Here is a 26695-nt window from a genome sequence, read left to right on the forward strand (position 1 = left end):
AAGCATGATCTTACATTCAGTTGGGATTTCAGAGCCTTCTTAACATTCTGGGTTCCAACTGATGCTAGTAAATGTTAATTTGCATTCTATGTTTTTGTTGGCTTTTCCATTAGCCACATTTTCTATAACATTACCTACTCTATGTGTCACCTCGGCATGCAAAATTACAGCACAGGTCATATGGAGGCCAAATCGTGCAGGTGTTCAGCATGTGTCCACAAACTAATTGCCCATAAATAATAGAAATGGGAAGCTGACGATCGATGTACAATCAGTAACACTGGTGACTTTATTCAAACACAATATCACAGCGGTCAACGAATTGCACATAGTGCACAGCAAATATGAACATGCTTCTTCAATTAAATAAGTTCCACATCTATAAATCTATATATAAGCAAATCAAGTTTGTTAGCCAAAAGCAGATGGCAATATAACAACTGAGAGCTTATCTATGTGCATTATTACTTCTGTAAAAAAAAAAAACTGCACCATCAGAAAGACAGTTAAAAATTGTTAAAAATTTCTTTTTCAATCATGTGAAATGTTCTACCAGTGCAACTGAGTCATCGTGATGGTAATGTTTTCCAACTTAACACTAGAAAATGCCACTGATGTCACTGCATGGCTCATCCTTAGATCATAGGGGTGAGGACATCACAGTTTTCTTTTTTCATTCTCCTAACTGATCCAGTAAGGAGCTTTTTCAAAGGGAAATACTGAAAGAGAAAAGTATATTTATTTATTAGTTGGACTCTATACTCTTCAAAAATTCCTGTGGTGACATATAAAAAGCATGATTTACGTCACACAAGGCAGGGACACATTCACAAACATTTAACAGCTAAGCAACAGAAAAATCTGTAGAAAATGCCTACAGTGCAGCAATCTTGCACAATGCCCCTACTTAAGCCTTACCAGCCACCAGGCGTAGTGATTACATCACAGCACATTCTAGTGTGCGCTCCAATGGTTGCTCTGTGTAGGATGGAAAGGGCTAGCAGCCAAAAGTATGTTGTGGTATGTCAAACAAAATTCACAGTTAACCCAAAGCTTTTGCGTTCAATATGGTAGAACAGCCATTACAACTTCGGATGAAACATTACAAAGCAAGAAAATACATTTAGCCGTTAGCATTCCTTATCGAAAAGTAGTGCTGCACATAACATAGAGTGACACAGCCCTTCATAATGTAGTTTGATACAACATCAAGGCTTGCATTCATCAACACAAAATATGATTTACATGAAGGGCATTACCCATCAGAATCCTGCTCATTTTTGAGTGAGCCAAGTGACACATTTGTGCAAACAGCGAACATGGCTGCACTGGTCACGCCCTAAAATGAAACATACTGAATGCCACACGTTCTGGAAGCAAGAAGTGCACTGCCATTTGATGTGACCTTATATGTCTGCAAAAGTTATTCAATGAGAAGTGTCGCAGATGAAAAACTGCACTACTGCACTGTAAACTGCACTGTAGTTTTTACAATTTGTAATCACGCTTGCAGGGTGAACTTGATACACACTGCCATTTCTTGGGGGTGTTGATAAACAGAACTCGAAAACATATTCAGCAGCAGTAAACAAGGACGTAAGAAAGACGACACCACAATGCACTAACTTCAACAATTTTATTTCCAGGAAACAACAGAATCATTATCAGTTCACAGTGGTGCCACCAGTCCGCATGCCAGCCAACCAGAAAGGCTGTTTTTCTATACAAGAGGTCAATCGATGGTGCACACACACACGCGTTACTATTGTGAGAAATAGCTTCGGCTTCCATAATCTCTCTCACGTCTTTATCTTTGTGCTGCACCAGAACCATGCAAGAACCGTACATTGGTGTGCAGCCGCACTCCAAGCAATGAACAGGCAAGTGACAGTAATTATTCTTGTTTCTAACGTTTAACCCACGTTCGCATAATCGATCTTTAAAGCATCCTCCCGTCTGACTTATACACTTATTTTCACATGTCAGCGGGAGCTCATAAGCTTCCTCTTGTACACAATCCACAAGAGAGTCACGATGGTTCTTGGAATAACCGAATGCTGGCTTCTGGCGTGAGCTTGTTAAGCGACACGTTGTCGAGTGTTTGCTAAAGAGGTGCCACTTGGACAGTAGTCCTCAGGATGTGCCCATTCAACAGGCAAAAAGTGGGAGCAGAGTGGCAGTAGTGCCTTACCTGCACAAAACGGGCCACAGTATAAAAAAGATACGTAGTCGTGTGGAGATCAAATTAGTGTTTTCAGCAATGAAAAAACTTGGCAGATTATGCTGCTTAACAGACTCGCACCGGAAGCCTGCTGTCAGTTGTTTTAAGAACCATCGCGAACCTCTTGTGGATTGTGTACAAGAGGTAGTTTACGAGCTCCTGCTGACCCGTGCAAATATTAAGTATATAAGTCAGACGGGAAGATGCCTTAACGATCATCTATGCAAGCATAAGTAAACGTTACAAACAAAAGCAATTATAGACACCTGTCTGAACATTGTTTGGAGTGCGGCAGCGCACCAAAGTACAATTTTTTTATGGTTATGGAAAAGCACAAAGATAAAGACCCGAGAGTGATTACAGAAGCCCAAGCCACTTAGGTATGGAAACTCCATCCTTTAAAAGCTACTAGTGCCTCCAGACTAATTATAAAACATCGCACAGACTTTGACATATATAGTTAAGCAAAACTAACATGATATGAAGATAGGAATGGCACAGCTAAAAAAGTTATCCTTTCATATGTATGTTAGTCCTGGCATAAATATTTTTTTTTGCCTGAACGCACACACAGTCAAGAAACCAAATTCTGCGATCGAAAAGCCTTAAAAAGAAAGCAAAAAATGTGAAACTAACACATTCATAAAGGTAATTGGTGACCGATAAAAGTCGAGGACATGGCAATAGAAGCTATGGTGTACTCGTATCTTTTTTTTTTTTTCATTCACGAGACTTGGAAGCTTTTTTTTTTTTCAATGGTACGAAAGTTACCCATTAGAACTGCACAATAATATTTCACTATTAGCATGTTTCCATTCATTTGTAATTATAGTTAGCCCCATAGAGAGGGCAAACTTTTTTGGAGTGAACTGGACAATTACCATTCGTTAAGATGAGCAGGAGACCCTCAACGCTGCTGCACTCAATGCATGTCTTCCTTCGTAGAATCCTTCATCAAACACAGCAGGGCAAACTTGCTTTCCTGGAGTCAAACAGCAATTCAGCTCATTAGCATTTTTTATGTTCAACAGTCTGACTCTTTCCAGGTGAAAGCAAATTTGCAATAACATTAGATCTGAATAAGCCTTAAGATCAAGAGCTTCAATTAGTGATGTGCTTTGTAATTGCCCAATCCATTATTTTTCACTCTCTTCACCAAGTAAATAAGCATGGAATGCAGTACACAAGACAAGAATATTTACTCTCTGCAAGCTTCATAGAAAAATGCAAATTGAATTCCACTGAGGGCTATGCTAAGAGCTAAAGATGTTGAACACAAGCGACGACGAAAACAGTGATAACAGGGAGCTTGGTTACAATGCCCCTTTCAGAGATTCACAGCACATTAAACTGGCATACACTACTGAATGTGGACTGTTGGGCTCTTTGCTACTGATATAAAGAAAATGGTGCAGTACGAAAATGGTAACATGGTAAAGTTAGGAAAGAGATACCTGGAATACAATGTTCAGTCTATTTTTTTTTTTTTGAAGGGATACAAAATGCTATACATGCAAGCATTTCTCAGGCTAAATTGAGAGGCTAGTACATCAAGATCTGCCTCACTATTTTTGAGAAAAGAACTTTGAAGAGAAAAGAAAAATTATGTAAGCAAGCATTGATTCTGCATTGGAAAACATTATTACAAGGTCATGATGCTGACGAAGGAAGTTGGGGTGTCCAAGGTGAAACTTTATTTGGCCGAACTTGTGGGTGGAAATTAGAAACTCAAACTATGCAAGAAATGCACACTGTACGTTGATATTAGCAAACACGGCGTCAGCCGTAGATAATCTGAAACAGGGTCAAGCACGTCGGCTTTCATACGTGTATCATCGAAGATTCCAGCATTATCGCTAGCGTTAAGCTCCAGAACTATCTCTGAATGTTTGCGTTGTGTATGTAATCGTATTGGAAGGCTGTAAGGTCATCTCAATAGTTCCCATTCATTCGGCTGCACTGTGCGAAAAGCAGCATCTACATTGCAATGGTGGGGTAACATGAAAACAGAAAAAAAAAAGTGAATATGGCAATAAGGCAAACCAATGCCCATGAGAATTGACGTTATGTTAGTAAACAATGGCCTAGAGTCAGTCACGCACAAGAGAGTTAGTTATGAAGTTCATTGTATTTTATTGCATTGAAGTAGAACAATGCAAACTCTGTTCGGCTTTCAGCAAATGGGAGATACTGTAGAACCCCTCAACTGTATCTGCCCAAGATAACGCATTCTCGCAGAAATAAAAAAATTTGGTGTCCCTGGCAAACGCCCATAAAATTCAATGCATTTGCCTTTCACAACATTGAAAAGATTTTAAAAAGCACTTCTGCAATAACAAAAGTTTAAGGTAGTAATTGGCAACATCTTTTTTTCACCCTTGAGCAAGTCGGGACCTTAAGTTCTTATTAAATTGCAGCACCACTTATTACACAAGTTGGTCACACATGTCTCCATCAACAAGCGTCGGTGTGACCACTGCTGTTTACGTTCTCTCGGATGACGATGATAGCCACAAGGCCTTTCTTTTTTTGCTCACAACAATTTTTTGCTGACACCTCTGCGGTAAGCTACAATAGAACACGACGTTTCAAGTGATTACACCCGCAAAAGAGACATCACGACAACAGATTGCCTCACTACTTGCCGCCACATGAGAGCATATGAGGAAGAGCAAAATAAGCGACTTTTTTAAACACATATTGTAGTGCAGAAGAAGTACTAACGTGCATATTTTCGCACTATTCTGTCAACGACATTCTCATGAGAACGAACAAAATTGCTTCCCCGACAATATCGTTATAGGGGTTTGATTGCACTGCTAGCATTCTGCTTTTTGGCTCATACAATGCACTTTCAAGACTTGAAGGATGAAAACTATGTCCCTCTGTTGTTATGGCAAAGCAGCTCTGCAAAATCTTGTGATGTAAATTTTTATAGCATGGAAAATCTGTCATCCATTCATTCGTGGCAGGAAGCTACAGACACCCAAATGGGTCTTTCAAAAAAAAGAAAAGGTTCAATGTTGAACAATAATCAAAGAAAAATCCCAGATTTGGTGATATTTGTGCTTTGAGTGTGAAGTTTTTTTTATTTTATGTTTGAGAGAGAGAAACTAATATGGGTTTCGTTGACACTTCTCTACTACAAACAAGTGGATGGAAATTTTTACCCTATCATGTTTTCTAATTAGGCACGAGGCCATATTTTTTTCATATGCAAGTAGCCCTGCCCGCCATACCTTTGGCAATGTAAAGCTCACCTTTCAGCTCCAAAGGATCATCGGAGAATGGGTGCTGCAAAATCTTCAACACTTTTCGAGCCTCGCTGTAGTCTCCTTTCTCCGCTGCATCAATAGCTTGTTGCGCTATGTAGTTCCTGAGGACAAACCTGCAAGATGCGCACAGTGAGAGAGAACGATGCTGTATTTGCATTCGTCTCAGAACCTCCATGTTAACATTAGCTCTCACATCCGGTAACATTTAGGCGTGATTAAAATTTGCCAACGCAAGCTACATGGCTACTAAACTGTAAGTGAAGTTGCCTTGGTTCATCGTTGGGCAAAGAGTTCTCAAGCTACTGAGATTTATTGACAGCCTGTACACTTAATTATTCAACACAATTTATTTCGACATCACAAGAGATGCAAAGGGTACCAACAGTGGTGCTGTGAGACGAAAGTGAAAAGCCATTAAGGCTTGGCGAAGGCTTTTACACCATTTGGCAACATAGCAACAGCAGCATGAGATCATTAGTCATTACACAGGGCATTCCAATCGTGATGCAGCATGATTTAAAAATGTAGGAATGGCATTACTTGAACCAAATTTCGTGCATATTGTTTCCATTATAATGTAGTAATAACTACGAATTTGTTGTTAATGACAAATGATTAATTAGTCATAATTATGTTTGTAGCTAAAAAATACTTTGTAGTGGAGCATACGCACTAACGCGTATGCACTTTCTAAAGAGAACGAAAAACCCCGTGCTCTGATTGCATGAGAACCTGGGCCGCTTTTGCCAGACTTGTCGTACGGCCAGTTTTCGTTGCGACTTCTCCGGTTCAATAAACATCATCACATTTGGTGGAGGCTGCTGAGATTCCCAAGCAGACCTGGAGCTTCGCTCTCGCAAGTTGCCCGAGAGACCACCGCGAAACATGACTGATGCAGTCGCCAACCAGCCCATCCCAGCCCAGCCAGCACCACCGGCTGTTTCGTCTACCTGCCCCGGCGCTACTCACCAACGGGACCCACCAATCTTCAGCGGCAGTGGTGAGCAGGACGTGGAAGACTGGCTCTCCTTGTACGAACGCGTAAGCGACAGCAACAAGTGGGACGACTCTAAGCTCGCCTACGTTATCTTTTACTTGGCAGACGTAACTAAGCTTTGGTTTACCAACCGCGAAACCGCCATCGCCAACTTGTCCTCCTTTAAGACACTCGTGACTGAAGCGTTTGGCCGACCAGAGGTGCGCAAGCTCCGCGCTGACCAGCGCCTGCGCCACCGAGCCCAGCAGCCTGGCGAGGCGTTTACTAGTCACATAGAGGACGTGCTCGACCTCTGCAGGCGTGTGAATCCATCTATGCCCGAAGAAGAGAAAATTCGGCAGATTCTCAAGGGCATCGAGGATGGCGCATTCCAGATGTTGCTAGGGAAAAGCACGACCACGGTGGCAATCCTCGTAAGCCTCTGCCAGAGCTTTGATGAATTGCGCCGTCAGCGTTCCATCGCTCGACAGAGTGTCCCACCGCCGTATTCGATCTCGGCCGTCGCACTCACAAATGCCAACGTTCGCCAAGAAAGTCTGTCCAACTAGATCAAAGACTTTATCAGGGAGGAAGTCGCCCAACAGCTCTCCCTGCTGCCGCATAGCGACGCGCCCACCGCAAGCCTGCTTTCGACACTGCAGCAGGCCATACGCACTGAAATTTCCGATGTCCTCCCTACAGCGCTGGCCCCTTACCCATGCACTTTAGTAGCACCTAATCTCTCAGCTGTCGGCTACGCACCACCTGCACCACCTTCACCTCTCAGCTACGCAGCTGCGATCGCGCGGCCCCCACCGCATCCAGTCGCCTTATCGGCTCCACCTCCTCCGGCCTCGCCTCCAGTTTACAGGCCCTCACCTCGCTTTTTCCGTCGATCTAATGAGTGGCGCACCCAAGACAATCGTCCTATCTGCTTCGCCTATGGCATCGCTGGCCACATTGCACGCTTCTGCCGCCGTCGCCCCACATCTGCAAACGATTACTTCGTAACTCCTACCTACGCGCCGCAGCAGGCCACCGCGTCTGCATATGAACAGAGGCACTCAGACTCGGATCGCCGCCCATCGACTGCTAGTTTCCCATCCCCTCGTCGCCGATCGCCATCGCCTATGCGTCGTCGATCACCTCCTGAGGAGGGAAACTAATCAGTGCAGTTCCGGAGGCAAGAACTGCAACTTGTGCGCAATTCCCAATGCCTCCATTTTCGCCGCAAAATATTGTTGATGTCGATGTTGAGGGAGTCGCCATATTAGCGTTAATTGATACCGGGGCCGCCGTTTCTGTGATGAACTGCAAATTTTGTCGGAAACTGAAGAAAGTGACCACATCTCTCTGTGGCATGGTGCTGTCCGCGGCTAGCACGCAACGCATTCATCCCTCGGCTGTGTGTACAGCGCGCGTCGTCATCCAAGACGTTTTGTACATTGTACAGTTTTTTGGTCTGCCATCTTGCTCTCATGACCTTATCCTCGGTTGGGATTTCTTATCACGTCATGAACCTATCATCGATTGTTCCCGTGCCGAAGTGTCCCTTGTGCCAACATATGAATTTCCACCACCCGATCGGTCTCCTTGGCTCTGCAAACTCATCGCTGACGACGACATCACCTTGCCTCCGGAAGCTTCGGTCCCTATAAGCCTTTCATGTGTGGCGCAACCTGACGCCACGGTAGTGTTTATGCCATGTCCGGTTTTTACTGAACGCAAGGGCATCGTTCTCCCATTTGCCGTTCTTACAATTGTGTCTGGTTTAACCGTAATGCTGGTTACCAACCACTGCAACTACCCCTTTGGCTTACTTCGTGGTGAAACGTTGGGATATGTGCAACCTGTCAACCATATCGATGATATTATTCTTCCCGACGAAATGCCATGTCATATTGCCGCAGTAACTCATGCATCTGGGCCATCAAGTTTGTCAGCCTTCGACAATGCTATTGACGCAAACCTTCCCCTCTCGCATCGCCGCCAACTTGTTGCTCTCCTTAACAAGTTTCGCTCTTCTTTCGACTTTCAAGAACCTGCCTTGGGCTGCACTACGACTATCACTCATACTATTGACACCGGCTCACATTCGCCTCTGCGACAGCATCCTTACCGCGTTTCCGCCGAAGAGCGCCGCGTCATTACGGAGCAAGTAGATGACATGCTTAAACGTGGAGTCATACAGCCTTCTCAAAGCGCTTGGTCATCACCTGTAGTTCTGGTAAAGAAAAAAGATGGCGACGTTCGATTTTGTGTGGACTATCGCCGCTTCAACAAGATTACGAAGAAAGATGTCTACCCGCTACCACGAATAGACGATGCTCTTGACTGTTTACAAGGCGCCGAGTACTTTACATCCTTGGATCTGCGTTCTGGGTATTGGCAGGTGCCAATGGCTGAATGTGATCGCCCTAAAACAGCCTTTGTAATGCCAGATGGCCTATATGAGTTCAAAGTGATGCCATTTGGGCTCTGCAACGCACCTGCCACATTTGAGTGCATGATCGATACCATCATGCGTGCCCATAAGTTGAAAACTTGCTTGTGTTACCTGGACGACATCGTAGTCTTTTCATCTGATTTCCCGACACATCTTGTTCGCCTCCATGAGATTCTGGTGTGTCTAACTTCTGCAAGCCTACAACTTAACTCCAAGAAGTACCACTTCGCAGCACGAAAACTAACCATCTTGGGACATGTCATCACAAGAGACGATGTTCTTCCGGATCCCGATAAGCTTCGAGCTGTCGCTGATTTCCCGTTGCCCACATCACTGAAAGCCCTAAGAAGTTCCGTCGGTCTCTGCTCCTACTTTCGTCGCTTCGTGCGCAACTTCGCGTCCATCATCGCACCTCTCACGAGTCTGCTTTCCAACAGCAAAGGTATATCTGCATGGTCACCTGCATGTGACGACGCGTTTCGCCAGCTGCATGCACCGCCTGCTGACCTCACCACCTATTCTTCGTCACTACGATTCCGCTGCTGCCACAGAAATTGACACTGATGCAAGTGGCATCGGTCTTGGTGCAATTTTGGCACAACGAAAAGGCACCCGAGCCGAATACGTAGTCGCCTATGCAAGTCGCGCTCTCAAGAAGGCTGAATTGAATTACTCCGTGACAGGGAAGGAGTGTTTGGCCATAATCTGGGCCTTGACGAAGTTTCGCCCGTACCTTTACGGCCGCCCTTTCGACGTGGTCACAGACCACCACGCTCTATGTTGGCTGTCCACATTGCAAGACCCGTCCGGACGCCTGGGACGTTGGGCACTTCGATTGCAAGAATACGACATCCGTGTAGTATATTGTTCCGGTCGCAAGCATGCGGATGCCGATGCACTTTCGTGATCGCCATTGACGCCGGATGTGGCTTCTCTGTCACCACTTTTTACCACCTTGTCACCAATAAACACCACTGACATGCTTTCGGAGCAGCGTAAAGATCCATACCTTGCATTGTTACTCGACTACCTTACCGATCCGTCTGCTGTCCCTTCCATGAGAGCGCTACGCCGACAAGCAGCCCACTTTTCCGTGCGAGACAGCATTCTGTACCGCCGCAACTACATGCCTGATGGTCGGAAGTGGCTCCTTGCTGTCCCAACTCATATGCGCTCCAACATCTGCATGAATTTCCATGCAGACCCCCAAAGTGCTCACGCAGGTGGACTGAAAATCTACGAAAGGCTGCGCCAACAATATTACTGGCGAGAAATGTATCGCTTTGTGCAGAAATACGTTCAGTCTTGCACCACTTGCCAATAGAACAAGACATCTCCGCGGCACCTTACTGGCATGTTACAGCCGCTCCCATGCCCGGCTCACCCATTCGACTGCGTGGGTATCGATCTCTATGGCCCCCTCCCATATAGTCGCTCTGGAAACCGGTGGATTCTTGTCGGCGTCGATCATCTGACACGCTACGCTGAGACTGCAGCTCTACCGGCAGCGACCGCCCACGAAGTTGCACTCTTCATTCTGCGCAGCTTCATTCTACGCCATGGGGTTCCACGAGAATTACTCAGTGATAGGGGTCCAGTGTTCCTGTCGGAGGTCATCCAAGCTATTCTCGCTGAATGCAACATCATCCACCGGAAATCTACCGCATACCATCCAAAGAAGAATGGTCTCACTGAACGGTTCAACCGCACACTTGGCGACATGCTGAGGATGTACACCTCCTACAACCACACTAACTGGGACGCTGTCTTACCTTTTGTTACCTTCGCTTACAACACCGCGACGCAAGCGACTACCGGTTTCCGTTCTTTCTGTTGTACGGCCGCGAACCATCCCACCCACTCGACACCATACTCCCGTACCGCCCTGATGCATCGGAGTGCTCCCTGCTTTCGGAAGTCGCCAGATACGCTGAAGACTGCCGTCAGTTGGCTCGGTCTACGACAAGTGAGGCTCAAGGTCTACAAAAAACCCGACATGATGACGCTCATCACATAGCGCCTACGTTTCGTACTGGCTCCCTCGTGTGGCTTTGGGTACCCCGCACGTTCCTGGCCTGTCTTCTAAACTTGTGGCCCGGTACCATAGTCCATACCGTGTCATTGACGCAACCTCGCCGGTGAATTACATCATCGAGCCCCTAACACAATCGCCAGATTTGCGCCGTCGAGGACGCGAGACCGTACACGTCGACCGTCTCAAGCCCTACTACGACCCCCTCATTGTGCCTACTCCCAGAGTCGCCAGGATGGCTACTCTTCACCCCGGGGGTGTTGTAGTGGAGCATACGCACTAACGCGTATGCGCCTTCCAAAGAGAACGAAAAACCCCGTTCTCTGATTGCACGAGAACCTGGGTTGCTTGCGACAGCGTTGCGACTTCTCCGGTTCAATAAACGTCATCACAACTTGTCTATTTATCTAAATGTCAATGAGGAAGATGCGTGCATGTTGAAAAGACACCTGTCTATGATACTTTTAACAACATACTAATTGCACACTCTTTTTTTTCTCTTAGTAAAGAATGCCCACAAATTATGAGAAATAAAGACTGACTGCGCACCCATCTGCAAAAGGCAGTGGGGCCCTCAAATAATCTTACTAGAAGGAACCGCTTTGCCTATTTTCTGTTGCCAGAGACAGCATTTTGCACATTGGCAAGGGTACAGGTTGGGTGCAAACAACATGTGTCGCAACAACTCCTTCCCCTTGGTTGTGGTTTCTATCACCATTCATAGCTCACAATCAAGTGTTCTCATTGATAATATGGCCAGATTGCTGTTCTGACTGTCTAAAATCAAGGCGGTGCGTTTCTTCGAACGGGAAGTGGCAGAGAGCGCAAATAGTATTTTCTTCCTTCTATATTTTCTTCATTGCTACTGGTCATCACAAAGTAAGCTTGTTTGAGGGCGCTTCTTTCTGATGCACGCGGTAGTCCAGTCATGTGTTATTTTTAGTACTTTTCAGGCTTTTTTTATTAACAGAAAAAAATGAGCACACAATTAGTACGTTGTTGAAAGTAGCGCATTAAGAGAGTACTTTTTTGTTACATATAATATTATTACTAGTTAATTAGTTGCCATTCACCAAAAGTTGGTAGCGGCTACTATAGTACACTGGGAACAATAAGCACCAGCTTTGCATCATGTAATGCCATTCCTCTTTTTTTAAATCGCACTGCATAATGATTGGGATGCTCTGTATAATGCCAACATGTACAACAACCTCGGAAGAGAGCAGCGCTTCAAGATGGGTAATAGTGCACTTGAAGTTGTAAAAGACTATGTCTACTTAGGGCAGGTAATAACCGCAGAGCCGAACCACGAGATTGAAGTAACTAGAAGAATAAGAATGGGGTGGAGCACATTTGGCAAGCACTCTCATATCATGACAGGTAGATTACCACTATCCCTCAGGAGGAAGGTATATAACAGCTGTATCCTGCCGGTACTTAGCTATATAGGAGAAACCTGGAGACTTACAAAGAGGGTTCAGCTTAAATTTAGGACGACGCAGCGAGCAATGGAAAGAAAAATGGTAGGTGTAACCTTAAAAGACAAGAAGAGAGCAGAGTGGATTAGGGAACAAACGGGGTCAAGGATATCATAGTTGAAATCAAGAAGAGGAAATGGACACGGGCCGGGCACGTAGTGCATAGACAGGATAACCGCTGGTCATTATGGGTAACTAACTGGATTCCTAGAGAAGGCAAGCGGGTTAGGGGGAGACAGAGGGTTAGGTGGGCAGATGAGATTAAGAAGTTTGCGGGTATAAATTGGCAGCAGCAAGCACAGGACCAAGTTGACTAGCGCAACATGGGAGAGGCCTTTGTCCTGCAGTGGACGTAGTCAGGCTGACGATGATGATGATGATGACGATGATGATGTATAATGCAAAAACATGTCTTACAGGATCCCATCAATTTGCATTTGAAATTAAACGCAAAAAAAAAGTTCAACGAAAGGAACAGTTTAAAGGCCAAGACAGTACAATGACATAGTACACTTCGATGTTCTTAACCAATGTGGCAATTTGGGAATACTGGTAGTTAATTTTTGAGAGCAATAAAAGCAGTATGTGTGTGCCTTTAGCATGGTCCACATCAATAATTACTTACGAACAGGAAACGGGACTGCAATTTCACCAAACAAAAACCTTCAAAGCATGCGCAATGACCACGCACTCCTGACCGGTCACAGAGAAGTATAGATTGCTAGAATAAACGTGGCAAAAGAAAAATAGTGGCTATGACGTCATCATAACTTGTTTTATTGACTGCAGCGTGGTGACGTGGGAGAAGTAAGGAGTCCCCAAAGGGTCCCCTTTCAGGGCGTCAATGGCACAACGGAATCGAGCACTCACGCAAACTTCAAAATTGAATTATAAAACCTTCCCAGCTATATTCTCCGTTGATATTTTGCAGATGATATATGAATGTACACGGGAATCTACCCTGCAGGCTGTCTCGGCCGCAAACTTTTGTGTCAGTACCCCTCTAACAAAGAAAATAAGGGGGCGAGTTAGTACAGTTTCATATAACAAAAAAAGGAAGAGCGTGCGCAAGAGTGAGATTACACCCGAAGGAAAGAGAGAGTCCTTGTGCTTTGTGGAAAGAATGCCTGGTTCCCTCTTGAATAATTAAGAAGTGTTGCAGTCTCCATAGCTTGGTTACCAGCAATACATGCTCACTTACATATGCCTCTAATCACAAATACATACATATATATATACATACAAAAAAAAAACAAAGCAGGCTATGCATTTGTGAGCTGCAACCAGTTGCCATCGTGACGAGGATATCGGTAAGACCAGGAAGGAGCATAATTTTGCTTTAAGATTACCATCACTGTATGCCACACACAATGCACATGTTGATCTGAAATGTGTAAAAGAATGTTGAGGAAATGCAGGAGTCATTTAAACGGGACGAAGAAAAGCAGACACGAAGGAAGCACTGGAGGACGTTCCTCAAAACAGCTTTCAAGTCACCATTGATTTAGTGATGAAAGCATCGAAATTTCTGCTTTGATTTTTGAAACTATACCTTGGATTACTGCTGTTCATGACGTCAACTCTATCTTGCTGCAAGTCTTGCAGGTCTTTCACTCCTTCCACATCTGCCATCAGCCTCTTACAGTATGCTTCAATCCAATCTGCCCACATCTTTTTCTTCCGGGCCTCAAAGTCTTCTGCACTCATTTCCTGTAGAAACAGAAAACGATGGCTCGCAGCATATGGCTACACACTGTGCAAGCACACACATGTGGAGATACTGGGAGAGAATCCGTGAACTAATGTGAGCTAGAGCAGATACCTATGCAGTTTCCAAAGTGCGATTTCAGTGCTTAAATGAGTGACGGCATAGAGTTTTCTAAAACCAACTAAAGGGGACTGTGGCACTGCGATCGTTCAGTGACCATGAAAATGATGGGTGGTACACAAATTTACCTAGTCTTTATGCTGGCAGGTTATAAACGCACTTGCGGTTTTGTTTATTATTGTGTTTTGGTTTTGTTTCGAACAAAAGGATGGACTATTGAGAGCTTCTTGACTTGATTTGAATTGGTGAGTTTAAAAAGGTCAAGGTGATTAAGTGCAACTGCTGAACATTTGCTGACTGTTGTATCTTGACAAAGCATCTCTAAGCCACGCAAAACCAAACAAAGCCAAAGGTATGAAAATTAGACAAATTCGTGTACTACCCATCATTCCCATGCTCGCTGAAGTGCCATGCATAGCAGTTCCCACAGACACTAGCGCCAGAGTTTTGTCTAGTGTATCTATAAAGAACTATCCGGGTGACAGCACATAGAGCACTCCTTATAACTCAATTACAAGCATAACGTATTCTTAACAATAACACAGAAGTTTAGGGAAATATGCAGGCATGAAGCGACTTCAATTCATTGAATATGAAATGCTGTCAAAGCCAACACCTGTAAAAAGATCTGTCTAAGCCAGAACCTGATGTCCTGACTAAACAAGCGTCCCTGTTGACATACTGAATCCTGAATGCCTCTGCTCTTCAATGATTTCTCATCGCTTCAAATATAAATTATCTTGATTACATTTAATACTCATCATAGAGACATGTTCATGCTGGGAAAAAATTATGAATTTTGCCTTTACTGCTTTGTATCTGATGACTTGCTAATTTATCTATATAGATTTTATTTAGGTTTATGTGTGTTATGTTTTGATTATAGTGAATTTGATTAAATAAGTATGCCCATCACTTTTTTTTTCATAGCTTTTTACATGTGCTTTGATGTGCCTTGAAGTTCTCACCTTGAGTTCTTTAGTCTTTTCTATCTGAGCCATAATTCGTTCTTTTGCAAGGGCACCTTTGCCCAGTTGCTCGAGCAATTCTGGATTGTTTCTGGAGAGTATAAGAAACAGCTGGAAATCTCTGTAAGAGGCAAACACAATCAAAGTGTCAGCTGTATGGCATCTGAAGGTCTTATGGGGGCCAGATGAGCACATGTGGGTGAGTGAAAACCTGTACCAGTACAAGCATAAGTACAATACATATAAAGTTCGTAGAAAAAAAAATACGATTTCTGCCAAGAAGAAAAATCATATTTAGAGAAAATGTATAAAAACAATACATTATTTTGGGCAACATAAAAGCAAAAAAATACATATCACACTGGCGTGTGAAGTATTGATAGTACCCACGCAGTTGCTTCGGAAAAAATATGGACGATTAAATTCTGCGATTTAGGAGAAACCATTATTAACTACCAAACTGCAGGTGTGATCTAGAGCCACGTTTGAAAAAACATGGCAATGAAGAATGCTGGTTCTAAAGCAAGCAAGAAATTCAGCATGCAATGCAGTTTCTTCAGCTTTAGGATGTTACAAATAAGCCAGACTGAGAAAAAAAAGTTTAATGGAATAGTGCCACCGCAAGTGGTGAATTATTGTGGTAGACGAGTCCAACAGCCAATCTTGGCATGTTGAGGGTCGTAAACTACTCACCGAGAGCCAGCTTGAGCCTTCAAGTGGTCACTGAATTCAGCGTGACTGCTGGAGCACGACAGGAGTTGGGACAGAAGACTCTCCTTGCTAGGCTCATGGTCGGGGTGTCCAGGAACTGCGAGCGTGCTCAGGCATCTGAATGACCTCGTGAAATCGGCACCCGTCCTTTCCAGGGTGTCGTAGAAAGATGTGACGAGGTCCCTGTAAATTATTGTGCATCAATCGCCACGCACAGGGAGTTGACGATTTGCGAGACTACGTAAATAGGCTTTCTTCAAACCCCCCTTTTTTTTTGCTTCAAGTGTTTTTTCCCTACCCCATTACTGCAAAAGTGCATACCACTTGATAGGCCTACGCAAAAGCATGAAGTGTAACAATCCTTTTGTAGCTTTCATTGAAAAACTTTTCTTTAGTGTTCATGTACCTTTACTGGAAGGGTGTGGTGTAAAAGGGACAAAAAGCCAGCAAATTGGTCCATGAATAAGAGCTTGTGACCAGAAAAAAGCTTTCAGAAAAATTGACTCACTAAGTTTTGCAAATATAATCAATTTTTACCGAAAGCCTCCTTGTTTTGTAACATTTCAATGAGTCAACACGATGTTCCCTTAGGGATCCATTTTTACTATGGTTTTTGTCCGTCCAAATTTTTCAGTACCGCCTGTTCTTCCTTTACACCTGTTCTTCCGCTACAACGTCTTTCTTGCACTAATATTTCTCAGTATCTAAATGTCATTTTAGTTGTGTCAACGTAGTCAAATTTAATACCAGGCAAAGTGAGACGCAAGAGAAAAGTAGATTGTCTGTAAAATGCTAGAGTATCCTTCAGGCTGGTAAGGAACGTTTAGGTGGGCTTAAGGAACTTTCATTAAAAAGATGGCACTGGTGTTCATATATAATTAAGGTGTCATCAGGGCCCATGAACTACCCAGTGGTACTTGACAGCATCAATGCAACACCACCATCACCAAGAAAACATTTCTCAAGTTGTTTGGCTATGCACAGGCCCGGTGGAAAAGCACATAGCAAAATGCCACAGCATCAAGACACAAGTGTACACGCTTGAAACTTGTGCATGCTTGTAACTCACTTGTCCTCGACGAGTTCCTTCTTGAGTATGCCAAGTTTCCTCCTCATTCCCCCTAGAAAGCACATTTCATACTCTGAAGCGTACAAATCCAGGCACGGCAAAGTCTTTGAGAGTGGAACAGCAGACTGTATGGCTTCCGCAAACTTCCTCAAGTTCCACAAGCATATTTCAGGCTGTTTGATGTATGTGTACCGTCCTCCGTCGTCTATAAGAACATGCACAATCAGCATGAATTCGAATACAAGTAGAAAATTTGAAATACGTTTCATTTCGAGTTTGGGTGTGGCCTTGGTGCGGCCAGATATCCTTTGTAACTCAAGTTGTTGCTTTAGACTATGATGCCACATCTCAATACACCGTGTATGTGTTGCATAAGAAAGGTCGCCTGTGCACTGATGCAGTGGGTTCAAGAAAAAACAACTCATCATGAATGCGTCAAAATGGTAGCAGTCATACAGCCACTGCTGCAGTGATGAGTCTAATAATTCGTTACTGTTGCCTAGTGTCACGAGTGATAGCGTCACCGGTCATTCAGTAAAACTCCATTACATGTGCTTGCACAAATGGGCCAAACAAGTACCCACACTCTGAAGACTACGGGCTTCAATAATCATTGAATCCAGTAGCTGATTACAAACTAGATGTCTCTTGAAGGACGTCAACATTGCAAAAATAGAAACTAGTACCACATTGTTTCATACACAAACTCAGTCTGGGAAAATGCAAAGATCTGTTGATTTCATTAAGAAGCTTCACTTGGCTAAGGTTCGTTAAATAAAAGCACAAATGCAGCTTCAAGTAACGATACACATTAGACAAGTTGAGATGAAGTGAATAGCAGCACCTGAGGTGTTGCAAATGTGGTCGGGGTCGAACCGTTCCATAAACCCGAAAGGGCCATAGTCAATAGTAAGTCCAAGTATACTCATGTTGTCAGTGTTTAGCACCCTGAAAAGAGAAGTGTAATTTTTTGTCATGGTGCGATCTTCGAAAGAGCGTGAAGCTACACAGTACTAAAAGGGTGCTCAGGAGCGAAACCTACCCATGGCAGAACCCTACACACTGCCACTTTGCAACGAGGTGTGCCGTCTTCTTGACAACATCTTTGAAAAATTCTACATACAGTTGCTCCCTGTCATCACCACAACTGTGATGAACCTGTTAGAAGAAAGAAGAGATGAGATCACTGACACAGGCAGCACATGCCATGGATAGATTTAAATTTTGCAACAGCATTGTCTAGTATAGATGCTATTCCACTTGCCTCCGGAAAGAATGTCTCGATGGCATAATTGAGGAGCTGAAGCAGGATATCCTTGCGGCCAACACTAGGCCCAACTCTTCCCGTGGAGCTGTCCAAAGTCTTGAATATTTCAAAGGACCCAAATCTGATAAAAAGCAAATGAAACGATCTGTCTGTCTTTAGGGCTTGAATGCCATTGGGACAAGCTGGCTTATGCAACATGCTCAGTGGTATGATGGGAAATGGGAGGCATTATATTGGCCTCACAAAACTTTGACATGGTAGAGATTTTCCACTAAGTATAACAGCCCAGTATCAGACATGTATAGAGTGGATGATGGACATGATGTAGGATAGGAAAAGCTCCCAAAGGTTAGGATTTACAGAGCTCAAGGACTACTAAAAAGAAACTCTGAATATGCCGTCTGCATCTCTGTAGTTCAGATGCACAAGTTATTATGCATAACTAAATGTAGGCCACAAATGATGGTCTTAGTTTCAAAACTTTCAATTTAAGTGAATTTCCACCTGATATTATAGGGGGGAAAATTATCCTTTGTAATCACAGAACTAAAAATTTACAGATATTTGTAATTTTACACACTTGCTTCTGGTATACAACCCACATTTTCATGTTATTTGAGTACATTTCATTGCAAGCTTCCCATCTGAACTTCCCTAGTGCAGAAAAATCAGCAAAAATATTCACCACACAACAATCGGTGGCATTTTCATCATTCCGGAAATTCAGCAAGACTGATCTATTTCTCTGCCTACCCTACCACAAAATCTATGAGATGGCAGAGACATTCAGAAAACATATGCAAGCCTCCAAGTGTCAACTTTACAGGATCAAGGCAGAAGAAGTAAGGCTTAACAAGACGTGTTTGGGCAAGTTGGTTCATACTTGATGCAAAACAAACAAGCGCTAAGAAACGGGGACAAAAGCGAAAGGCACAAAGAAAAGACACTCCGGAGAGCACTTGTTTATGTCCCCGTTTCTTAGTGCTCATTTCTTTGACATCAGAGCAACAAGGTTTACCCTAACAGATTACTTATCGAATCTTATTATAAGAGTATTCTTGCATTAAAAAAACTATATAAAAAACACTATTCTAACAGTAAACTCTGAAGTCTCAGAACTCTTATTTGAAGCTTGTCAGTGTGCATACTGACTTACATATGTGCCCTGTTTCCCACTGCCAGAATGCATGAATGTTGCTTAAAAGTATGAAGCTTATTCACTGCTACATTACAGGACAATATTTTGTAGTGAACTCAGTACATACGCGAAGCAGACTTTAAAGAAGGCCCAAATCTCAGAAAAATCACAGCCTGGGTCAGTTGGCTATTTTTTAGAATCATGCCAAATAGATGGCCAAATGCACTGAAACTGCATAGATAAGAAACACAAACCTTAGGAATGTCGGGGCGATTCGTAGTATGACTGAGCATTTCTCGTTTTTCGGATGCCCGTCGTAAAACATGTCGCGTGACACAGTAGTCGAGGACGTGACGCACGTTCCAGCCCTTGTGGTGGGTATGCCAAGATAGTGCATAGCCTAGGAAGCCAGATTTGAAAAAAAAAAAAAATGTCACTTATGACCTCTAGCTTATCACTGACAGGACTTAATCAACTTTATCAATGCGTATAACCATACACAGCTACACACAACCGTGTATACAACTACACAGCTCCACAGCAAAACCTGACAGCGAAATTCTGAAAAAATCTTTAAGAGCATCTGCATTTGACAATTTAATTGACAAAATTAAAGTCTGGATGAAAAAAATTGTTTCTTCATTCAAAAGTACTTTGACTTTTTGGTACATAATTGGATAGGCTTCAGCGCTCGTCTGTGTTCTGTGTGTCTCCTATGGTCTTCGTCTAAATTGCGCTGAAGCCTATCCAATTCTTAATCCAAGTTTTTTAAATGGATTGCTACCATTTTTCAGGAAAATATATAACTATAATTTCTATCCACCTTAACCATTCTAACAGGTGAACTTCACTTCAATGTGTTGTTTTATTAAAGAGTATCATAAGACTATACACACAAAGCTTCACATTTTTGGAACTTTTCATATCTTACAGACTAGCAAAAGAAAAAAAAAGTGGGTTGGCCAAATGAAAAGGGTATATTGGGTACAATTCAACTCGCTCCAAATGTTCACAAGACTGATATTTTATTTCGAAATGCAAAAAAAAAAAAAAATGTCCTCATGGCAGTTAAATAATTGTTTTATTATTATTTTAACATGAAGTCACGGACAGTTGACAAAACAAACACTGTGCCACCATCACGACATATAAATACAATAAGTACAATAAATACACGAACGGGTCCAGTATTGCAAATGCTCAGTTGCTGGTATGAATTCTAATGCTATTAGAGTTGCATTGACCTAACGAAAAAAGAGTTTGTATTCTTAAACAAAATGCATTGGCATAGTTCCACATGTGTAAATGTGTAGCATCACACTCTCTATAATCAACGTGCGTCTGCCCCATATATATCGCTTCACATGCTTCACTTCGTTGGCCCAGATATGGCTACCTATGCGCACTGAAGAACGTATATGTTTTACTTCTAGTTAATAAACATTCAGCTGAAAGTAAACGAATTGTCTCGTCATCTCTCGCTTTGTCCGTTTATTTTGTGCACTACAAGTTTCGTCGTCCAATGACACCCACCATGTTGACAGTGGCACTCTACTAAGACGGAATGTTTCAGAAAGCTTTCAAAAATACAGGAACGAATTTAGTTTCTGTATTCCTTACTAGGCACCTACTCAAAGTACAGGTATGATATCAAGCTGAGCCAGGCATCAGTGCTGCTCGGTGAAAAACATACATGTGAATTTACCACTGAAGACTTGAAGCATTCTGTGCCTTCATCACCCCTGTGGAGAAGACTACTTTAGAAGCACTATCTAAGGAGAAACCATGAATGTACACTCAGCGACAGCTCATTTTGACATTTGAGCGAAGACAGGGCTTCTGCACATTCATGTTTGCAAGTGGTCCAGAAGCTTGCAAATGATTTCGGTTTCACTCACTCCCATCAGTGGCACATTTAGAAACTTATGTATGCGGAAACTTAAGCGGGAGAAACATGTCAAGGGTTCAGTGTACACTTTAGTGTCATATCAGAAGCATATTTTTCTCGGAGAACTAAACAGTGCATTTCCAGCCGTACACTGACCCCCTTCATCACGGAGGCTATGTTTACTTTCGAAAATGGCTGTACTGAAAAAAGATGGCACTGTACAAAATCTGGAAAGAGGAGCAAGACATTCTTGCAAATTGTACAATAACTGTATTGTACCTGCGAGTTCAGGCAACAGCTTGAGTCTCATAATAAATAAGGTGGCATTTATTTATGCAAAGAAAATTGGGAAAATATTAGTTATGTTAAGCACAATTTTTTAGCGTAATAGCAGTCATGTGCTTTAGTGCTGCAGTTTCCACAGTGACGTCAAGAAAAGTTGTCACCCGAGTGTAAAAAATGAAACCAAATTCTTACAAATCATTAAACAGAGAATATCACAGAATACAATGTTTAGACAAGATTTGTGTTTGTCAGGGCAAAATTTTTGACAAGAGAAGTCTTTCTGTCACAACGTTGGCTTTAGCAATACTATAAACCATTGAATGATTTTTTATCACTTCAAGCCTCTATATTACCATGAACAAATGCCTTGTCTGGAAATCAAATGATGGTGTTTGTTCCTCAAACCAACATACGAACAATGAGAGATGCTGCAGTAGGGTCTACCAATTAGTTCTGAACACGAATTTTAAACATACAGCTGAACCTGTTAGCATGCAGTTGTTTTGACAATCTAACATAATAATTTGGAAACAAGAACTGGAATCAAGCCTGCAAGCTCCTGCTCAACAATTGAATGCCTAAACGTTAAGTCACACTGGAGGATCCAGAAAACAATTCATCTGAAAACTTGGTTGAAGAACTGGTTTGTGTAAAAAGTGCTGAAAATATTCATTAGTCTGATGAGCTTACCTCGCTACATAAGAACTCTCGAAGTGATGAGCGCAGTACTTTTCTGCCATCAGCAGACCTTGAGTACGGTGTCAGCCCGGCCCCTTTCAGCTGAATTTCCCAGCGTTCACCCTTGTGGTTGATGACCTCACCTAGGTACCTTCATGACAGAATTAAAGCAAGCTCGTCTGTCACAGCACACTTGATCAGTACGCTTTTGTATTATTCTTAGAATATAGTACGCTGAAACTTGGACACACAGAAGGTGAATACACTGCAAGCACTTCAGGCAAGATATTGGGGCACCCGAAAAGCGATATTTTTTGTTTCCATAGTGTACACTGTCGACACTCCCCGCACACCAGAGCCAGACATGTATAAAATATTTTACCTTGATTTTAAAGATTTCATCAGTCATCATTAGCAAGCCAGCCCCCCTGTAACAGATATTATCACAAGGTAACACAGTTCATTGGGTTTGCGAAATTTGTGTCCCGCATGCAGCCTAAATCACAGAAACCACTGTCAGAATCTCTGCAGGGTTCATAGCACCTGAGTGGAACAAAATTCAAGGGCTTTCAAGGATTTTCGAGAACCTAAAATAACACTTCAAACTGCAGAAAATGACAGCATTCTCTTCTTACAGCATCAAGATTTGTACTTTCTTTTGTACGGTTGGCAACATGAACACTCAAGTTATCGACTGTAGTCGCTTTTGTGTTCTCAATGTGTTTCGTACTCTTCATGAGACTTTTAAGGGCAGACTTCCCCATTGTTGACACATCCAAGCTCTTCCCACGTGATAAAACTCTGCCTGATGCGAGTTTGACGTATCAGGTGCCATACACTCCCTATAAGCAGCAATGCATAACCAAGACAGCTGTAATTTGCACTTGCCTAGCATAGTTCTACCATAAGCGACGCGGCTGCGAATATCAGTGCATAATTGCACAGTCTCCACAAAAAAGCCCAGCTTAGCTCCGTTGTTGCTGCTGTAACCACGCAAGCTCCACCACAACTGCAGTGTACTAGAGGAGTACACTGTACTACAACTATAGTGCCTAGAATATACAACACTGCAATATGGCTAGAAAAACGGATGGGATTAGTCGGTTTGTTGACTATAGAAAGCAAATAGTTGCCAGGCATGCAAAAAAGTCTACTAGATTACGGCTGAATGAACTTTGAAAAAATTCAAGAACTTTTAAGGACCTCAAACATATTTAAGGGTTTTCAAGGCCTTGAAATGCCATTTCAAAATTCAAGGATTTTCAAGGGTTTCAAGGACCACTACAAATCCTGCTCTAGACGACAATTCACTTGTTGTCATCTGCATGAACCACGTGTGACTGACAGCGAGCTGACAGCTGTTGCTGGTATGTCGCTCGTTGCTGTCTTCCTGTGACATCAGAATCGTGTCGACACGTCACAGTAAAGCCACCCCCTTTATACCAAAACTGAGATTGCTATTTTAAATAAGCGGAACTAAAATTATATTATAATGCATTCCCATGCACTACGGCACTTTTTTTCAGGATTCTCGACACCTGTGTTTTCTTTTAGAGCGACAACCAGAAAAAGATTCAGAAATTCATGTAACTACTCTTTTAAAGGACTCCTAAACCACCAAAAGGCGCTCGCATGTTGCTCTCTGTCACGATGTCGCCTGTACGATTAGGTGACGTCGCGAGCAACTCACGCTGCCAGTGAGCAAGCAATAGCCTGCTTTCCGCAAGAAGATGCACGTGCCTTTCGCATTTCTACTTCGGAAACTGAGGAAGGGCAACCACTGAGGTGGACAGACATGCTGACAAATGCAGCCTAGCGAAGGAATAAGCAAAACGAGGAAACACGTGTTATGTTACCTTCGTTGATGTTCGCTGTAGATGCACGCACAACTGCAACACCACAGCTAAATTTCAACCCCTTGTTGGTTTAGGGGCCCTTTAAGTGGAAAATTGATTTCTTTGAAATTTTTGCTAACTTTTACAGGGACATGCACAAGTTCCAAATACCCATTTTTTAACAGAGCAGTGAATAAACAATAAACTTAAAATTAAAGAAAAGGATAAAATATTTCATCGTAATAACGGTAAGCATTTAAACACCTGATTGAGCACTGTAAAGACAATTTTCTATGACAGAATCTTCTTGGGCGTAACTTTGAAGCATGGCAAACCATTCTTGCTGATAAGTTCCACTTCACAAGTCAAGCTGAATGCACTTAATTCATACAAGTGCTTATGATGGTCCAGTATTACAGTACACAAGCTGTTCACTGTGAAAGGTGCCTCTATACAAAGCCATAAGGTATACAATAGTGCATGTTTTTACGCAATGATTCTGCATGGTGAAACCAAAAGGAAACTATTAGTATTAGTCAATGCCGAGAGAAATATAAGAAGATCTTAATTTGACAGTTACTGCGCACACGTGCAACAGCTTAGAAGAAACGCTGCTCTGCTTACGCTGTGCTTGTGTGTTATGCTAATTTCAGCAGTCGAAGGCACTGTTGCTCTGTCAACTGGGGCATTTACGGTGCGTGCACTTAGCTCCATCATTTTTGCAGCCAAACCCAGAGAGCTTTTAACCCTCCATAACGAGCTGTATAAGCTTAATCAGTGGAACAGCACAACAGGGAAAGGGTCGATGGTGTGCACATGCCTCGAACATCTGTATAATTGTAGAAAAATTGACTTTCTCTGAATCATTTTACTTTTCTCATTCAAATCAGCAGATTCGGAGGTATGTCTCAATGTCTGGAGGTAGTAAAAGCTTACGTTACTTTAACATCTGTCTAAAGCTTCATATAGGAGGGTTGCAAGTGATACCATCCACTTAGGGCACTAGCGGCGCCTACCGCCATCTCGTGGTACATGGTGGTGCAGATGTTCTCTGGTAACGCGCCTCATCGGTTCTGTCGAAATGACGAGCGCCGACAAGAGGCTGTGAGCGTGATTCTGCAGCATGTATGGATGAAATGAGGTTGAGTACCTACGCAAAAACTACGAAGATGGGCGTGCTGCTGTTCTGACACTGGTGCCATCTAGGGGGCAACCCTCCTAAACATGCAAATATTCCCTTGTTATGAGGCAACTCTGGCTGCATCGTAACGGAGCTTTGGCTGCATGTTAACGGAATCAGACTGTCGATTCTACAAGCTCGGTGGCAGGACATCATAGAGCCACTGAACCACTAGGGCAATTAAGGGGGTCATTTTTCGATTTATTGCAGACACTTGAACTTCGTAACAGTTGATTTAAATTTTATTTACAGAAAGCAGCAGGCTTGTCATATTTTTGAGCAGTAGTACATTTTCTTCTTTTGTTTTTGCTGTCATGTCACAACTGCATGACTTTTCACTCTATTGCACGTTTTATGGCCCGTTGGAAACAGCGTCGAGTCCTTACTAGATTACATAGTGCTAAATTACATGGACTCTGCTTAACCTTCTTGTATCCTACTGCACATTAAAAAAAAACACAACATGTATTTAACACTGATTTTGACAGTTACTTGAACTAATAAAATTTGGTATATTCACAGCTGATTTGACCAGCAGTAAGGCTAGTCAGTAAAAGAGCATTGTTAATTGAACTGCTAGGTGCGGGCCTCTATGAATGACGTCTAGGCACATACAAAAAAAAAAGAAGGAAATCAGAAGTCGAGAAAAACGCCAACGCACATTGCCGCACCATCGCCGAGCTGGCCAGCGAAGTAGCCGAACTGGTGTCCGCAGTAGCAATGCGCCGCCGTTTCCGAGCCTGGCAGGAGCTTGTTGCCAGAGAAGTACTCCGCCGCGTCTTTCCTTTGCAACTCGGACGCCGGAAGGTCTAGCAGCATCATTGCATCATCCGAAAAGACGACCATCTCTGGCGATTCGAGCGGCGCGGGCGATACCCGCGAAAACACGGCACCGCTCACCGTGCGCACGTAGTTTCGCGTTTCCTTGTCTACCGGCAGCGTCCGCAGGGCCAAGTTATCGAACCTCAACGTCTCCAACGTCGACATGGTTGAAAGTAAGGCGAATCCCACCTGTGACGATGAACGTATCAATGACCTACAGGCACCGAAGCTAAACACCGTTGAGATCATAAACCACTGCGTCGACACAGCACGCACTTCATCGCAACGAGATGTTACGCTGATGACCACACACATTCAAGCCATTACACAACCACCGCAGCGCACTGGACACTTTCCACTCACGGAGCACTTATCGGCAGTTGTCGCAGCGTCGCACACAATTGAGGCGGTCTACTAGAAGTGCGAAGACCACGCTTGATGTTGCAGTGTCTTCGTGCTACTCTTGTGAACTTTTTTATACAAAGATCAAAGCAGTGATCAGCTGATCGTCAGCTGTTATTTACTCGGCCGCGTCTGCTGCCACCGGGTTTACTCCATTCGCTTTCTCTCCTCCTTTCATTTGCATGGGCTGCGAAAC

The 26695-nt window shown here is 43.2% G+C and overlaps 1 protein-coding gene across 2 annotated transcripts; it reads right to left on the reverse strand.

Moving 5' to 3' along the window:
• Positions 1-266: 266 nt before the first annotated feature.
• Positions 267-26643, reverse strand: LOC119172419 (protein adenylyltransferase SelO, mitochondrial). Of its 2 annotated transcripts, none has more exons than XM_037423519.2 (13): positions 25937-26643; positions 22273-22411; positions 19664-19809; positions 18269-18392; positions 18047-18162; positions 17849-17952; positions 17005-17209; positions 15918-16118; positions 15225-15345; positions 13981-14138; positions 5482-5609; positions 3103-3203; positions 267-719 (listed from the first exon to the last, which is right to left on the reverse strand). In XM_037423519.2, exons 1-12 carry the CDS (start codon positions 26410-26412, stop codon positions 3109-3111), a joined length of 2013 nt encoding a protein of 670 aa, XP_037279416.2. In that variant the 5' UTR covers positions 26413-26643; the 3' UTR covers positions 267-719; positions 3103-3108. The 2 variants fall into 2 exon arrangements, with proteins under 2 accessions (XP_037279416.2, XP_037279417.2); XM_037423520.2 differs by lacking the exon at positions 267-719 and adding an exon at positions 1990-2191.
• Positions 26644-26695: the final 52 nt, after the last annotated feature.

This window comes from Rhipicephalus microplus, chromosome 4 (genome assembly GCF_043290135.1).
Source record: "Rhipicephalus microplus isolate Deutch F79 chromosome 4, USDA_Rmic, whole genome shotgun sequence".
NCBI classification, from domain to species: domain Eukaryota; kingdom Metazoa; phylum Arthropoda; class Arachnida; order Ixodida; family Ixodidae; genus Rhipicephalus; species Rhipicephalus microplus.